General features: G+C 38.8%; 1 protein-coding gene across 1 annotated transcript; it reads right to left on the bottom strand.

Annotated features, from left to right (window-relative positions):
• Positions 1–4270: 4270 nt before the first annotated feature.
• map1b (microtubule-associated protein 1B) lies at positions 4271–13687 on the bottom strand. Its single transcript, XM_037692512.1, has 5 exons — positions 13605–13687; positions 12281–12421; positions 6141–11283; positions 5812–6041; positions 4271–4848 (listed from the first exon to the last, which is right to left on the bottom strand). The coding sequence occupies exons 2-5, from the start codon at positions 12410–12412 to the stop codon at positions 4693–4695; spliced, it is 5661 nt and encodes a 1886-aa protein (XP_037548440.1). The 5' UTR covers positions 12413–12421; positions 13605–13687; the 3' UTR covers positions 4271–4692.
• Positions 13688–17760: the final 4073 nt, after the last annotated feature.

Here is a 17760-nt window from a genome sequence, read left to right as displayed (position 1 = left end):
CTTTGAGAAATTCACAGTGGAAAAATAAATACGTTTGAAATATACAGATCTTGGTGCGGTGCGAGGGAACTCTCAGGATAAGCGAGTGAATATATGGGACAGGGAGGTTGCCTTACTGTTGCCCTGGCAACATGATCTTACCCATCTAGCTGAGATTGCTTGCTCAGCCAATCAGATGCACTGCCTTGGATAATTTATGGCATCCTGCAAGATGAACAAACAAGTCTGCCTCGCTGCATGTAAAGGTTTGCAGATTTAAAAGAGATCACTTCTTTGCACCGATGATATAATACTATTTAAGGAAACGATGTTTCATTCATTCATTCATTCAACCTTGTGTATATTTAGACACTAAAGTCACCTGACAAACAGCCAGGTCCTTTTCTAGCTTTGGATTTATCCTTACATGAACCTCTCTGGTTCTGGATAGTGCCCTTGGTCTCCTGTCATCATAAATAAACGTCACATTTATGAACAGAATAAAAACAGCTGCTGCCTTTTTGTTAGTTGTGCATCTGCCCTTGAAAGACAAAGCAAAACTTATTGAATATATTAATAAGCAGCCTTTTTCTGTCTACTATATTTATTTGTGTATGTAATTCATTGCATGTTGGGGTTGAAGAAATGTCAGGGATGTTCTGTCATTTGCATTTCTTTTCTATAATATAACACATCAAGGAAAATATATAAGCTATACATCTAATAGCAGGTCTATAAAATATGAACTGTCTTATCATCCAGATCTGATTTGTTTTTCATAACAGAATCCCTGAAGTGTCTGACCGGTCACTATATAAGGCAAAAGGTTCATGTATTCTGGAAATTCATAAACATTTATCCTTGTCATCATGGTCATGTGGGGACTGGATATGCCAGCTGTCTTCTTGCGAGAGGTGTTAACAGATTCCCAGTTCAAAAGCTTAAAAACCATAGCTGCTGTGAAATTTGTGCCTGAAAAAATTAACCATTGCAACTCAAGAGTACCATTAAAACTCAGTGCGTCACCAGAAATAGAGTGATGAAACCTCTAAATAGTTTGATAAGGTTTGTTTTGTTCCCTACTTACAGCTAAGCAATCACTGGAAATTTACCTTTCATACCAACAGACACACAAAAAAAGAAATAAATGTTTATAAAATGCCTCCTATTTAATTCAATGGCAAATGGCATCGTGTTGTCTTGTGGACAGCTGCTATTCTTTAACATATCATTTAGTTTTAAATAAAATATAAAACAATGGCTCATAAATCTAATTTTAATCCACCCATCCGCCATCTTTACTCGCTTTTCCTTTGTGGATGGAAGGATAGTCTATATGTCATTGTTACAGGGGAGGGCTGGAATGTAGATGAAGCAGTAAATTAAGAGCTTCACCAGTCAGCTCAGGCACTTCTTTACTACAACAAACATTACTGTAGACAAAGTCCCAATATGTCAATCCATCTTAAATTAAGGGTTTGTCTCCTGTCAAGAGTGGGTATTTCACCTTTTTTGGTTGAAAATATTGGCCTTAGAGAAGCTGACCCTCATGGCACCTAACACTTGGCTGCACAAGGCGAGGTCAGTGAACAAGGCCAGGCTGATTCTGGCAGATCCTGATCACCCATTCCATGGTGCGTTCAGGTTGCTTCCATCTGGATGCAGGTATCCGCTGCCCAGATGTTGAACAAACAAACTGAAAAACTCATTAATCCCTGTAGCGATCAGGCTTCTCAACAAACAATGATGATTTCATGTATTGTTATTTTAATGTCTTGTCTAGTATGGATGTTTCATGTGCCTACTGACTGAAACAAATTGTCCCTCGGGGATAATGAAGATTCTTGAGCTTGAAGATTTCTCTATAAATGAACAAAAAACTCAAGAAGGTCAGTCATAATTTGTTCACAACAAATTTTATTGTGGCTGTCCTTTAGTAGTGGTTCCTTTTACATTAGATCTGCCATGTGGGTATACATGTAGTAGAGGACTTATTGGACACAAACATCAGAAAGCACTACAGGGAATATTTTCACTCGAAACTAATCGCTATAGGTTACATATGAGTTTGGGATAAGGAAAGAGAAGATGCAAGACCACAAGACAAATATACCACACCGCTGCAGACGAATGTTAAAGTTCTCTTGAGAAAAGGGTGAGTGGGGGGGAAAAAGACAGAGAAATTGTCAGACAGAAAGCAGAGAAAGGAGAAATGTCAGTTCCTTGGTTTGTTGTGACTGTTTGAGATACTTCTGCAGGAAAACAGGTCTGTGGTGGCATCATGAATACTTGACGTCATTTCAGAAAACCTCCGAAATTCCTTTAAATAGACCAGAACACCAAAGCCTGTAATCGTCGTGTGGTGGTTTACTGAATGTAGGAGGTTGCCTAGATGATTTGAGGCGTCTGTAACGTTGGTTTGGTATGAGCCGTGTTTGTGTCTTATTTTGGTTTTACGTAGTTTCCCCTGTGTGTCTACCCGAAAGATACGATCCCTTTAGAATCCGTCTGTATTGTCATTCTGGTGAGTTTTCAGCATCAGCCTGTAAATTACTGACCCGTTGCAGGTTTTCTGAGACGTTAGTGCCCCAGATATTAGTCAAGAGTTTGTGTAGAATACATACATCATGGCACAGCTTGCAGATATCATACAGAACTGCATTACCTTTTAAAATATGTATCTGGTGCCCTGTTCTGAATGCAAATCTGATCAAAATCTTCAATAAAAAACAAAAAGAAAAGTAGCTTAGCATAACTCAGTCCCATCTCCCAACCTGGCCACAATGTTATTTATAATTATAGTACAATGCTTTAGAAAAAAACAAGACATTTTAAGGTTTATGAAAATATCCTGCTTCACTTTACATTGGGAAATACTCACCGTTGCTCGTTGTTCAATTCAAAACAGCTAGAGACAAGGTTACGTTAGTTTTTTAAATAAAATTAAAAAAACGCCTTAAAATTCTTAAATCAAGTACATAAACTTAAATGAAAGGCAGTGTTGTAAAAAGGATTTACAGATTTTACATTCTGTAAAAACTTTTTTATACAAAGGCAAAGGTGTTATGAACTTCTTTGTGCACAGTCATTTAAACTATTGCTAAAACATGAGCTGCAACTAAAACCTAATAAAAAAAAGTAATAAATAAAACCAGCCATCCAAAGGAAAAGTTTAAATACAGTAGCAGCTCTCCAACTCACTTTTTATGAATAGAAACTTTATATTGATGCTTATCAGTATTAAACAACCTTTTTCAGTTGATCACAATCATCTTATTGAACAACCATTTTCAGTTTAGTTACCTTCATCTTGTACATTCATTTTGAATCCCTAAAGTGGTTACAGAAGTTGTGTTTCATCTGTCTGAATGAGATGAAGAGTCTGAGTTTGAAGAGTCTTTGTTGACTCAAGAGAAAGTCAGTGCATTATCTAACAGGTACTGAAATTTGCTTATTTGAAAAGTCATGGTCTAATTCCTCCCTCATTTAATCCTCTTATGTCAAGATTAAATAAACGGCACTTCTATTCTCATTGTAAATGTGCTGCTTTAGTGTTGCTTTTTAGCATAGAGTTAAATAAGACAACTATAGATCCACTTCCTGTCCCGTCCACTGCTCGCATCTATGACATCATGGAGGAGCAAAGATGGCGACCAAAGAGGGCAGCGGCTCACAGCTGACAAAGCAGCTATTTGATAAACAGCAAGCCCAACTGGATCTGTGGCACCAATTATTTGTAATATTTTTACTATAAATTAATAGAATTGATAATTAATCGTAATTTAATTATTCGTGTAAAACAGCTAGATGAGCTATAAGGAAAATATAACCATATATGAGTACAGTAATGGTGATCTAAACTAGATCAGCCAATAACACACAGAACTCAGAAATGACATATAATTGGTATTGTATAACAATACTGGCGTAACTTATTTATTATTATTTACCAGTTTTGTAGTTGCCAATTACAAAATTATACTTGGATGAAACTTATCTCGACTGATATTGGCAAACTATTTTCTCAATTGGTCAGGTTTGTGTAATGGAAACCTAAAAATAGTCAAATACATAAGGTAATATTATTTTGCATGGCTTTAATATGAGATAAATCGATGGCGATACCAGATTGTATTATTTAATAATTTGTACTAAATTATAATATGATTCAGCAAAGTTCTAAACTCTGTATAATAGCTGCCATGGAAGCTAATATCTATTAGCCAATTCAATAATTAACAGCAATTACATCACATTTATAGGCTAATTTTAATTTAAAACTTTTATTACAGTATTAGCTTCAATTATGGTCACATTGAGGTCAACTCAAAGATAAAATCTGCTTATTTGTGAAATGAAACACGTTTTCCCTTTTCTTTTTGGTTGGTACAACTGTAGCACACAGACAACTTTTTTGCATTTTTACGTTTTTATATCTAATATTATATTAATATTATCATTAATATTTTTATTTCTACAACTTTTAAATAATCAGCCATTAATGCTGGCCATTTTGCCAACATCTACAATAATGCTCAGTCCAGATGTTTGCCCTCTGTGGTTATGGCTCCTGTCCCTCCAGTGAATCACAACTTCACATGACCAATGCACCCTCTAGTTGTCTTATTTAACTTTATGGTTTCTAGGCTTTTATGCTACGTGGTTTGTTTTGTGGGCACAGAACAATCCTTCCAGATGTCTTGCAGAAATGTGCTACAGCTCAATCTTACAAGCTGGAAAGGACTCGTCCTGCATGACAACTGTGCTGCTGCTTGCCAGGACCATGATGTTCAGCTCCTGCTGCTTGTCGTGAGTCTCCTGGTACCATTCCCTCATTACATCCGTGTCATGGGTTGGAATTAAAGTAACCTGAGAATAGAAAGTAAAAAAAGGGGTTTAGAATATGTCTAACATAATAAAAGCAAACAAAACCCTAAATATATATATATATTTTTTTACGAAGAATGACATTTTCTATTGTCTAATAAATATTGTATAAACAAATCAAGTAGCTTTTAGAAGCATGCGCTGACATACAAGACAGATTCCTCATTAAATTAAAAGCTGAATACGTTTAGTGCCAGAGTTACAACCATTTTGGTTAAATTTTGAATATGTCATGCTCAATGTGATTGCAAGCAATTTATTAGCACTTGGAGTATGTGTTGTGAATGACTCTCAGCCACTACCATGTCAAAGTTCATCTCAGTAATTTTAAAACTGACTGAGTTAAAGCCATTTTTGTGTTGGCTAATGTTGATTTAATGAGACAACCGTCTTGAATTGGGATGACGCCAACAGTTAGTCAGCTGTTCATGTTCACCCAAAGATTACTTTCTGAAAGTTTCTATGAAATATGCTCAATATTTAATGGGAAATTTTCATAAAAGACCAACATATTTAACTTTGAAAGTCATAACTAAAGATTTAAGCACTAAGTATAGTGCTTGGCATGTTTTGAGAATGAATTTCAGCTACTACAACCTCAAACTTTAGCTGTAAAATCTGTCCAGTTGTTCAAAATACCCTTATAACCTTTTAGCCAACCGCCCCCACACAAAAACATTATCATCCACCTTTTACCTTTTGACATTCAAAGACAGTTTTAAATCAAAACATGCTGGTATTAACAATACCATTTTCACTAATGAAAAAAATACACAAACACACACACACATATGTATATATACATATATATATATATATATATATATATATATATATATATATATATATATATATATATATATATACTCACTGATTAAAGCCAAGAAAATAATTTAAATATCTAAATTTGTATTTCTTGTAACTTCACTAATATCTGAAACTTACTTGCATGTTGTTTCCCCACTGGGCCTTTCCTTCAAGTAAAGCATCAAGGACAGCCCGGCTAGGTTCCTGAGCTGTCAGGTCATTGCCACTGACCACATAGTAAGAGGACCGGACACGCTTGAAAAACTCAGCATCCACATTTTTGGCACTGCAGTGATTAGGTATGTAAACCAAATCCATATATGTAGGAGGGCAGTTTGACAGAGACAATGCTTTTGCATTTCCTGTACCTGAAAAAGATATATATTTTATTAAACCATTTCAACAACCATTAAAATTGTCTGGTAACTATAGGCAGCAGTGTAAGTGATAACAAACACTGTACTCACTTTTAACACCTTTAGATGCAGAGGTATTAGTCGCATTTTTGGCATCTTTTCCTTCTCCAACCCCCTTCTTTGGAGAAGCTGTCTTTGAGTCCTTGATTTTTGAAAGACCACTCTTCCTAGCTGGTGATGAGGACTTTTTTGAGAGCTTTTTCTTACTAGACTTGTCTCCTCCATTTGTATTAGCATTGTGAAGGTTCTCCTCTGCCTTTAGTGCTTCTGGGTCCACCATACAAACATCATGGTTGCCTGAAATCGGAGCAGAGTCCCTGAGTGCCACTGGAGGAGGATCAACCTGCCTGTAGGTTAGAGTTCTGTCAGTAGGCAGAGTCTCAGAGTCATCTTCAGAGTCAATGTTTGCATCTGCTGTGATGGAGGGGCACTCTTCAGTCCCTGGTGGTACATCTGAGTCTGTTTGCGAGGGGGCAGACTCACTGATGGATGTGGGTGGGGTATCCTCACATTGTTTGGCAGAAAGCTTCCCTGCTGGGGGTGGGGAGCCTCCCCCAGACTTGGCCAGAGGCTTCTCCTCATTAGTGGCATTTTCTTCATTGATAAAATATTCTAGAGGGTTAGGATTAATGAAAGATGGCGATAATTCAGTCTTGGGGTGACGATACTCACAAGAGGGGACAAGACATAGGTCAACATCTGTCTTAGATGCAGCACAGGGACTCTTCTTTGTGTTGTCTGGTTCCTTTGAGCCACAGGGAGAATTGTAATTGTATTGATCAGAAGAGAGATGCAATTGTGAGGGGGAAGGAAGTTTAGGACTCACAGGAGATTTTTTCTCAGGTATAAAATCCTCACATTTAAAATGATTTGTCTCCTTTTCAGGGGAAGGTGTGCTTTTCTTTGAAATATTAAAATAAGCAGATGGTGAAGATGCTTGAGGGGGTGTGGGTGACTTGTCATATTTCTGTTGTGAATCAGATTTAGTGATGCTTGCACACTGTGAGATTGGGCTGGTACTGTCTTTGGCTGGAGGGCCTCCTAGAACTGGAGATGGCTCATTGGAATGGGGAGAGAGGCTGAGAGATGATGCCTTTGGGGTGACTGGCAACGTATCTGTCTGTTCCGCTACAGCATGTGGCATCTCTGTCATTTGACATGGGGTTGTAACGGAAGGTGTGGACTGAGATGCATCCGATGGAGTTGCAGAAGTGGAATGGACTAAATCATTCTCTTCAAAAAGCAAACAATTTTCTACAGCAGGTTTTGGCTCTCTTGATGCTCTTATGTCTGTTCTGTCTGAAGGACTGTAGTCAACCTCAATGGGTCCATTTTCTGCTGTACATGAGCTGCTGCCCAGTGACTGGTGCTCTGGAGATTGCTTGCTGAAGTCCAGTGCTAAGGAATGGTCTGGGGAATCTTGGCCTAACTCTACAGACATGGCAGAATGATCTGGAGATTTAGTATCATGTGTGTTGTTCTTTGTCTTAGGTGAGATTTCTGGGGAAATAGACATTGGCCTTGGACTGTCTTCTTTAGTCGGAGAGCCCTCAGCCTCCTGGAAGGTGGTTGGTGTCTGAACCACAGAGACAGACAATGAGTCATCTACCTCAGTTGAGTGAGGAGAGCCCACCTCAGCATGAAGGGAAGATCCAGTTGTTGGTTCTGGAAATGAGCTGGTGGCCAAGGATGCTGTAGATGCTGAGGCTAGATGTAAAAAGATATCTTCAGTGACAACTTCATCCAATGGTGTTCCAGACTTGTCTGATGTGGTGCCCTCAGAAATAGACACTTTACTCTCTTCTTTAAAACCTGCTAAAGGACTGGTGTTAGATTCATGCTTGGTCAACGAAGCTGAGGACAACACTGAATAGATATCTTCAATAGGTTTCTTGGATTCCATATCAAAGGGTGATGCATTTTTCACTGAGGACTCATGGTCAGGTGGTGGGCTCTTTGCAGGGGAAACTGCATTCTCTACTGGGGAACAATGTTGTAGTTCTGGTTCATTTGGCTCAGGGGTAAATCTGTCAATAGAATCTTCTTTATCACTAACCTCCACAATGACTGGACCCTGTGGCTTATCTACTGACAGAGTTGAGAGGGCTTCAGTTTTCTCTTCCTCTGGTGACTGATAGTAAGGTGTGTGACCAGAGGACTGAAGTAAATTAGCTTCTTCAAGTGGTGTGTCATCTGGGCTCTTAGTAGAATCAGTTGTTACTAGTGTGCAACTAGCCAATGTAGATGACAATTCTATTGGAGCAGCCAACATTGATGGAAAATCACAAGTATCCTTAGATTCCATTGAGGGAGAACAAACAAGAGGTGATATAGAGCTTGAATTGAGTTTGGCTGAGTTAGCGTCAAATATGTTATGTGATTCTTGAGCAGTGGCAAATTCCTCAGTTTTTCCTGTAGAGGGAAACTCCTTACAAAATTTATCCTCTTCTAATGGTGAAGGGGGTGATACTGTAGAAGCAGAATGATTGTAGTTCTGGCCTACTGTGGCTTCACTCTCTGAGTGACTTGACCCTAGCAGATCCTGAGGTGGAGAGAGCTTCTTATCAAATTCTCCCGATGTGGATAGCTCAAGTCTGCCAACATCCTCTGAAGGAGATACTGTCTCGTCATTGGCTTCATTGCTCACAATGTTCCTAGGAGTCAACATCTCATCCACTGGAGTAGGCACATTAGAGATTTCAAAAGTCGAATGGGAGTGACAAGAAGTGACTATGCACTCCTCAGGGGCTTCACCTCTATTCTCATCATCTGAGGTTGTGAAACTCTCAAAGCCAGCTGGAGGCATCTCATCATGGATAGATGCAGCAGGAGAAACTGGTGAAGACACCTTAGGTGAGGTTGGTTTTATAATATTCTGCTTTTCTATTTCTTTATGACTTACAAGCTCCTCTTCTAATTTTGTATCTGTCATTCCATCATCGTGTTTCACATTATTGGTTTGTTTTATGTCATCTTGGTTGACTTGGTGCTCATTCGTGCTGTGAGTAAGATCACTCTCCTGGTCTGCTTTCACGTTTTGTGGTTCATAGACCTCCTCTGTCTCTCCCTTCTCTTCATAATCCCCTCCCTCAGATGTCTCTTCCAACACAGTGCCCTCATCTTCAAACTTCTCACCAATGCTATCATTAAGTTTTTCCTGAATTATTTGTTCTTCTGGAGTATCTTCATTGTCTCCTTCTGCTTCTGTTGTTGTTATACCCTCATCCACAGACTCTACACCTTCCGGTGAGTCTCTAATCTGTATTATTTCCTCATGCTGGATCACTGATGCCTCTCTTTGCTCATTTAGTTGTGGACTTGCCTCACCCTCAACCAACTCTTCAGCTTTAAGCTGCTCAAAGTCTGTAGTGAGGTCCTCTGGTGAGGACATCAAAGATCTCTCTGCTTCTAGATCCTGTGCAACAGTAACAGCACTAGTTGTCTGTTTGCTATCTGCTTTTGTCTCTTTCTTTGCCACTTTTGACTTTCCTTTATCTTTTAATTTCGATGGAACTCCTGAATCTTTCTTCGAGGAGTCGTCTTTTTTCAGTGGCTTTGGTTTAAGATTTTTTTCTTCACCTGCGGCGGTGTTCTTTTTAATGTCCTTAGAGGGCCTTTTAACATCTTTCCTTTGCTCCTTCTTTTCTTCCTTCTTCTCTTTCATAGGTGAATCTCTTCTGATATCCTTTTTCAAAGCTTTTTTTGCTTCATCTTTCTTTACTTTCTCTTCCTTTTGACCTTCGTTTTTGGAGAGGTCATTTTTTGCTACTTCTTTTTTAACTTCCTTTTTCTTCTCCACCAATGCTTTGGCTTCCCTTTTAACCTTTTCACTTTTGGGTTTTGACTCAGACTTTTTGTCTGGAGTTTCGTTTTGGCTGGTTTGATCTGTTCTAGCTTTGGATTCTCTCTCGGGCGCTTTTGCCTTTTTCAGGAGAACCTTTTCTTTTTTCTCTATCTTTTCTGATTTCTCCTGAGCTGATTCGACATCTGTCTTTGCCTTGTCTGACGTTTCCTCTTTTGAAGTCTTTTTAATGGTTTTGATTGGTGATGGCTTTGGGGTCGATTTGAGGCTCTCTTTGCTGTCTGTTCTGTGTTTCATCTTTGCTTGCTTAAGTGTTGGTGTTGACGGCAAACTAGAAGACATGGCTTGTTGAGTGACAACTGCCTGCTTCAAAAAATCCAAATGTTTTAGTTTTTCTAATCCTTCAAAGATGTGAACCTGGGTGGCATTTCCAGGAAAAAGAACTCGCACAATCTTATCTGAGTGGTTTGCAGGGTGCCACACAATGAGCGAAGAGATAGAATTCAAGTAAGAAAGAGGAAACTCAGATTCTTTACCATTCGGCAGCATAATGGAAGTAGTGTCTTTTTCACTTCCTGTCCACTGCTTCATAAAGTGCTGCATCTCCTTGCTGTTCTTCGAAGGGTTAAGCACATACATTTCAAGCTTCCCGACACCCATTTTTTGAAAAAGTGTGATCGGTTCTATCGTGTTTCCTACAGGCTTCTGCAAAGGCTCAATCCTCAAATTTAGCTTGTGCAGGAATTGTTGAGTGAACGCTGCCTCCTCAACATTTCTGCGCATCCTGTAATTAGGTTCAGGGTTCTCCAGGCTTTCAGGAAAATTCACAAACACAACACCGATATCTGGAGAAATCATGTTCTTCACCCAGTCACTGTTAGCCGTTGAACCCTGTGATTGCTCCTCCTCCAGCTCTGCAATCTTCCTCTGCAACATGCTATTGATGCCTGGTAGGTTGTCATCACCAATGTGGGTCAGGAGGATGGAGTCCACTCGGTCTAGGTGTCTCACCAGTTTCCAAAAGCATGACTTCCTGTCTGAACCACCATTAACGAGCATGTTGAAACCATTCACAGCAAAGAGAGCAGAGTCACCTCGGCCACCAGGGAAAATGTAACAACATGGTTTGGAGAGTTTGAGGAACCCTCCTGAGGTCGGAGGTTCTAGCATGTCAAAAGGAGATGGGATCTCTACAGATTCAGATAAATACTCTGTGAACTCAGAGAGGCCCTCCATTTCAGGAAGGATAAGAGTGGAGTTGAGCTTCATGTTAATGAAGTCTTGCAAGTTGTGTTTGTCCAAGTTGGAGTTTTTCCAGTCTCCTTGCTCAGGACAGGAGAGCGTAAGGTTGGCTTTGTTTGCTGGATGAATGGTGCTGAGCAATTCACCAATCTGTGCACAAAATAAATTAAAAAAAGTAATTCTGAATGTTTTACATCTTGTAAAAAAAGTACACATACGATTTCTTATTATTTTTTCCTCTAAATATGGTCTTTTGTCTTTGTATAGAATATTTAAGGTATAATTTTTTGGGTTCTTAATGATTTAATTCCACAAAATTTAGTATGTAAAGTTTAGTACAAAGTTCAGTTTGTATTGTAAAGAACATACTACCTTATGTACTTAAATAAGCGCGGTATTTTTTTTTTTAACAACACCCTCTCTTTTCATTGCAATGCTTATTAACAAAGAGGACCATGTTGGTCTGCAGTCAGTTACCAGTACCAGTAAACAATAAAAAGAAAATAAACTCAAACTTTAGAGCAATTTAAATCAATGTTGTTTTTTTGATTTATAAAGTAACTTTACCATCAGAAAGTTATTATGTATAGATACATTTAATTTATTAAAGTTTTCATGTGTTACACTGTATGAACCATTAATATTAGCAGACTGCAGACACACATAGTCTTGAGTGTAAACCTTCATAAACTTAAATGTAAATAGGTTTCTCATTTGTGACATGACGTAAAAAAGTATGTCCATATGAATCACTATAAAATGATTTGAAACTGGGGCAGACACTTGATTTAAAGCCGGCATTGCTCACACTAGTGGTTAGTTTCACTGACTCGTCAGACGTTCTGCCTGACTTTCTAAACTGAGGTCACGCTGATCTCCATCTGCTGCAGGTAAGATACTGACTGCTGATAACAACTTCACAGAATGTCACTTTCAAAGATCTGAACAATTTGCTTATATATAATCTGTGATACATCTTAATATTATTATTAATTCCACAGTTTAAAAAATACTGTATTTAATTGACAGTTTTCAAAAGTTTTCTCTAAGTAAAATTACATCCTCAGAACATTAAACCATAAAAAGCTAGTTTGCCTATGAATACATTGAGGATTTTATTTTTTTATTTTTTTGCATGTTGGCTCACCTCTTGATCAGTGAATATGTCTATGAAATTGCAGAAAGAAAAAGATCCAGACTGAAGGATCAGCTCTCCAGTTTTTTCCGAGCACTGCCCTGAAAGGACCAGAAGTTTGTGCCTGGCGGTGTCGGAGATCATTAAACGGACCTGGAAATCAAAAGAGCAAATCATTTTATGATTCTGTGATAGAATAAAATGTTTTTTGTCACTGAAATTCTTTAGCCAGGTAGCTAACTGTTCTCTCATTGTCCATTTCACTGAGTTTTCTTCCATCCATCTACTGTATTTCTGTCTCTTCTCTGCTGCTCTTTTGTTCTACTTCAGCTGGTCTGGTCGACTGGCCCAGTCAGTCCTGCTGTGCTGTGATATTATTCATGCACATTTGACTGCAGACATGGACGGTAGAGTGGAAAAAGCTCTGTCAGGAAGCAGTGACACAGCAAGACATCATGTCGGCTCATAAACCTTGTACCTTCTTCTAAACGAACTGTAAAAAAAAAAAAAAAATGGCACTTACTGTTCTGGCAGCTATAGGATGATTAATTTATACCAATTTTAAATATCAGTGTTATTATTTTATGTACATGTTCTTGTATTAAGTGTGTTAATAGATATGTGAAGGCTCACAGCTATTAAATATGAACGAGTGTGTTAAGTGAACAAGACAGATGTGGTTTTTGGACCTGAGCATCTTAGGAACAAATGTTGCAGCCTTTCACTTCCTCTGGTTTAATTTGGCTTCCAGTTCTAAAGTTGGTGATATTTTTGATCAGGACATGTCTTTCAACCCCCACATTAAAAACATTACTAAAACCACCTTCTTCCACCTGCATCATATGACTAAAGTTTGAAACATCTTATCTAAAAATGACGCAGAAAAACTGGTTTGTGCATTTGTCACGTCTAGACTGGACTGTTGCAATGATTTATTATCTGGGTGTCCGAATACTTCTTTAAAAAGTCTTCAGTTAATCCAAAATGCTGCTGCCAGTCTTAACTGGAGTTAGTAGGAGAGATCATATTTCTCCAGTTTTAGCTTCTCTTCACTGGCTCCTGAGCCTGGTTCTGCTGGAGGTTTCTTCCTGTTAAAAGGAGTTTTTCCTTTCGACAGTTACCTTTGTGCTAGCTCAAGATGGGAGACTGCGATGAAGTGAATACTCAACACAATCTGCTGACTTCCTTAGATAACTTCCACTAATTAGCTTTTTTACTTGAATGTTTTCGTACAGTGCCCAGTGACGACTTCTGTTGGGACTTGGCGCTACATAGTGTACATAAACTGAATTTAATCAAATTGAAAAGCCAAGAAAAGAACAGCAGATGATATTACCTCAGTGCTGACGGCTTCATCGGAAGGGTTAATGAGCACCACCGTCTCCAGGACATTACTCTTATGGTGGAGGATTCTCTGTCCTGAACACAAAGAAAAAAATGGCTGCAATGACTACAATGTAGTGGGTGAGCAAATGAATTACCATTTTGAGCACAGCCTTAAATTTGTGTTCACTCTGACCACAAAATTCAATCGTTGCATCCTCAATGTTAAAAGTCTGTTGTATGTTTCTTTTGAGGAGCTGAGCTCCAAGACCTTCATCACATAATTCATCAGACAGAGACGATCTGACAGCTACAGTACGACCGTGTAAATGTTAATGTTTTCTGCCGAGGAAAGCTCTTCATCACTAAGATGGATGACATCTCTGGAAATGATAAGCTATAACACCATCCACCAAATGGTTTGAGGATGAAACTCCTGGGTCCATCTTTCTTTGAAAATGCCATTGAGTTTGTCGCCAAGGTTTCTAGGTTACAAGGTGGCGCTGTCTCAATAAATAAATAATTTTATAAAACAGATGGTGAGGTGTAAAAGGCTCACAATCATTCTGAATTTTTGGTGATTGACTTTGATATTGACCATGATCCTTCCATTGGTGTGTTGAACCAGGGGCAGTGGGAGCAAATGATGAACAAATCAACTTCATGAAATTAACCTTGATATCACTCTTCATTTCCTTCTAAATCAGGGGTGTCAAACTCGCTAACGAAAGAGGGCCAAAATTAAAACCTTTTTCAAACTAAGGGCCGATTTCAGAATCTACATTAACTCAAGTCAGATACCCAACATCTTTTCTTGGTTGCAGGTTCCTCAACAAGCGTTTGATTGGTGTCATTTGATGTTCTCTGTTGCACTTTTGACATCATAATCAAAGATTACTGAAACATATTAAAGTGATAAAAGTATTTCACATTTAAAATAACATATTGGGGGCCAGATAAGATGTCAACGAGGGCCACATTTGGCCCCTGAGCTTTTCTAAACATATTTTCTTTAAAACCTCTAATCAAGGAATCATCAAAGCCAAGATAATGTTACCGCCACAGAATGAGTGTCTGCAAGAAGCCAGTGAGGGAAAATCTCTTAACACCCTGAAGATCAAAAATATATTTTCTATAGCTGTTTGTGTCTTTTTAACCTGCTTTTCATAATAAAAAAGAAGCAATATGGTCCGAAAAGTCAGGCCAAAGCAGAAATACACTACCTAAAACTGCTACTCCTTTAATGACCACTGGGCTGGCTCAGGTAATACTAGCTTCGAGTTGCATTCGGACCCAAAAAATCTGACTCGACTCGGCCCCAGCTCATAGCCATCATTTCCAAACCCCACCCGACCCAACAAATTAACAGTAATTACAGGTCCAAACCCGCCCCCCCCCCCCCCCCCACATTTTGGGGCTTTGACTGCTTATATAGTTCATATAGTTATTAACGGTCGGCAGACGCGTGGCTGAGTAAAAGGGGCAGCAGATCGGAGCTGCTTCTGTTTGCATTCTGCATTATTCAGACATGGACCCTGCTCTGACATATCGGATATTTTGCGATCTCAACTGTTTGGGTCGTCGGCCGCGCATGTCTGCTGAGTGCAGCGACTGAATGAACGTTCATTTGGGTGATGGAATTGCTGGCAGTAGTCCATCTAAAGCTTAACTAAACTTTTTACCTCTTTCAAGGCCAGTCAGCACACAGTCAAATGGCTGCGTGTGGCTGGTGAATGTATGGCAAGTCATGTTGCCATATATTTGGATCATTAGCCATGCACATCCACTGATGCAATCAAAAGCCCGACACTGACCCGGCCCGCATATTAATCACATTATTATGGCCTGGCCTGGCCCTAATCCGGGTCAGGTGGGGCCAGGCTCTGGGTTCGGATTAGAAATGACAGCTCTATAATAGCTCCAATAAATCTAACTTTTTTTTTTCCACAACTGAGGTAACCACATTTACATTCATGGAAACATGGATGGTGTGTTCAATACTGTAAAATAATATATTTTATTGTGAAATGTTATTTTTTAATTTTACACTGTAGTTTTGTCATGACCATGGGGTTTGTTTACCTTTTTTGTGCTTATAGTTATTCAGTCAAGCTTTTCCTTGTTTTCCTGGAATATTTTCATGAGTATCCCTGTGATGGGCTTGCGACCTGTCCCCACCCCTCGCCCAGTGATTGCTGGAAATGGGCACCAGTGACCCCTGTGACCCAAAAAGGAAGAAGTGGGTAAAGATAATGGATGGATGGATTTTTATGTGATTAGTTGCCCCTCATCCACTCATCAAGCTCACCTGCCTCTCATTCCACTAATCACCAATTTCTGTTTAAGTATTAATTAGGTTCTCATTCATGAAATCAACTGTTAACTGTTTTGATGGTTCTGCTGCTCCGTCTCCTTCCACACATTTTAATTTATTGATATCTCAGCTTTTCCGCTTGTTTTCTTGCTTCACCAGCTGTTTTTAATTTTTATGATTGAGGTTTTGTCCTCATGTGTTCCCTCTGTCATCTTGTCTGCACTTTAGGCCTCAATCTACATCAAATATGATGAGTTTTGGTGTCTTAAGGAAATGTAATGCATGATCTAATCTCCTAATTCAGAGTGCTAAAAATTATGCAACCAAAAGCCACTATATTAATATTCATTTGGCAGGATTATAAAACAAAAGGGAACTGTTTATAATATTGTATCCAAATCATTTTAATAGGTTGTGATTGATACAATTAGACTTTGAAGAATGGTTGAAAAATATTTTCAAGAATAAGAGGGCCTAGGTCTTTTCAAAATAAGATGCAAATGTGTTAAAATTGTCTCCAATGAGCAAGTGATTTGTTGACATTTTGTTGAAAGTTTAGCATTAATCTTTGTGAATAATCCCTCCAACAATGATTGTATTTGTAGTTTTACTTAAGACAAACAGTTTTTTAAGGTTCTGCCTGATTAAAGGCCCAAATGTTATTTGTATTTTTAGACACCTCCTTCAGTTCATTGCTTGTTTGCTTGCTTGAGTATCTTATAAGTTGTGAAAAAAGATCTGTGTCAGTCTGATCCCACTCAATCCAAGTTCTCTGACAACAAAAAAAAACAGGGATCCCTTGGATTTGTTCTGAAGAGACAGCAGTCTCAAACTGATGACCAGAGATTTCTCTGAGAACGACCGAGGACACACTTTAAACTGGTCAGTGAAAAAGGAGAAGAAGCAATCTCTACTGTCTGGGTTTCATCCTATTCATGCTTCCGTACTCAAGCCAAGTGAGTGATAATGTCACAAAGCGGCATGTTGTTGGTTCCTCACTGTCCTTTTGCTTTTTATTGCATCCTAATGCAGCAGTCCTTAAAAGTTAAAGCACTCAGCAAAGCGCTCGCCGTCACCACATGTCTCGGCTAACTCATCAAAAAATTTCAGAGTGTGCAACGAAGCCTGCTTGATCGATAAGAAAACCTTTTTACGACCCAGGAGGCTTTGTCTTGCAGGAGGGATGATAATGTGACGTGCCCCGCCTAGTGTTCTCCTTTCAGCTGATTAGAAACTGCAAGACGGTAAAGCCCTCCGTCAAACTGAAATGGATGGAAAAAACAATAAATAAATAAATATAAACAAAAAGACAAAAAACAAAGAAAAAAAAAAAAATAAAAAAATAAATATATATATATATATATATATATAATTGCTCCCCGGGTGCTTACATAGCTGCCCACTGCTGCTTCACCTGGGTGTATCCCAGGTGCAATGGGTTAAATGCAGAGAGCCAATTTCATCTTTATATGGGAACATAAAATGATGACAACATATACGCTGCCAGACGTTCCCAGCAAACCCTTACAATATGTTTGGGTCTGCCAGGTCTGACCGGCATCCTCCCCCACCATCGAAGCCAACTCACCACCAGGTAGTGATCAGTGGACAGCTCCGCTCCTCTCTTCACCTGAGTGTCCAAGACCACCGATTTTTAACATGTCTGACCTGCCGATTCCGATTTTGGTCAATACCGATATTGTTTTATTAGCAACACTGTCAGGTGTTATAAGTTCAATTTTCCAATCTTATTTTATTGAAAAACATACCCTTGAACAATATCCTAGAAACAATACAAATTTGTTTTAACTGGCCATGAGGTAGTGCTCTGAAATATACATAAAATTTAGACAAC

Source organism: Nematolebias whitei, chromosome 18, assembly GCF_014905685.2.
Source record: "Nematolebias whitei isolate Nwh7 chromosome 18, NemWhi1, whole genome shotgun sequence".
Classification (NCBI taxonomy): domain Eukaryota; kingdom Metazoa; phylum Chordata; class Actinopteri; order Cyprinodontiformes; family Rivulidae; genus Nematolebias; species Nematolebias whitei.
The sequence above is the reverse complement of the archived record's forward strand: the minus strand, read 5'-3'. Positions and strand labels throughout refer to the sequence as shown.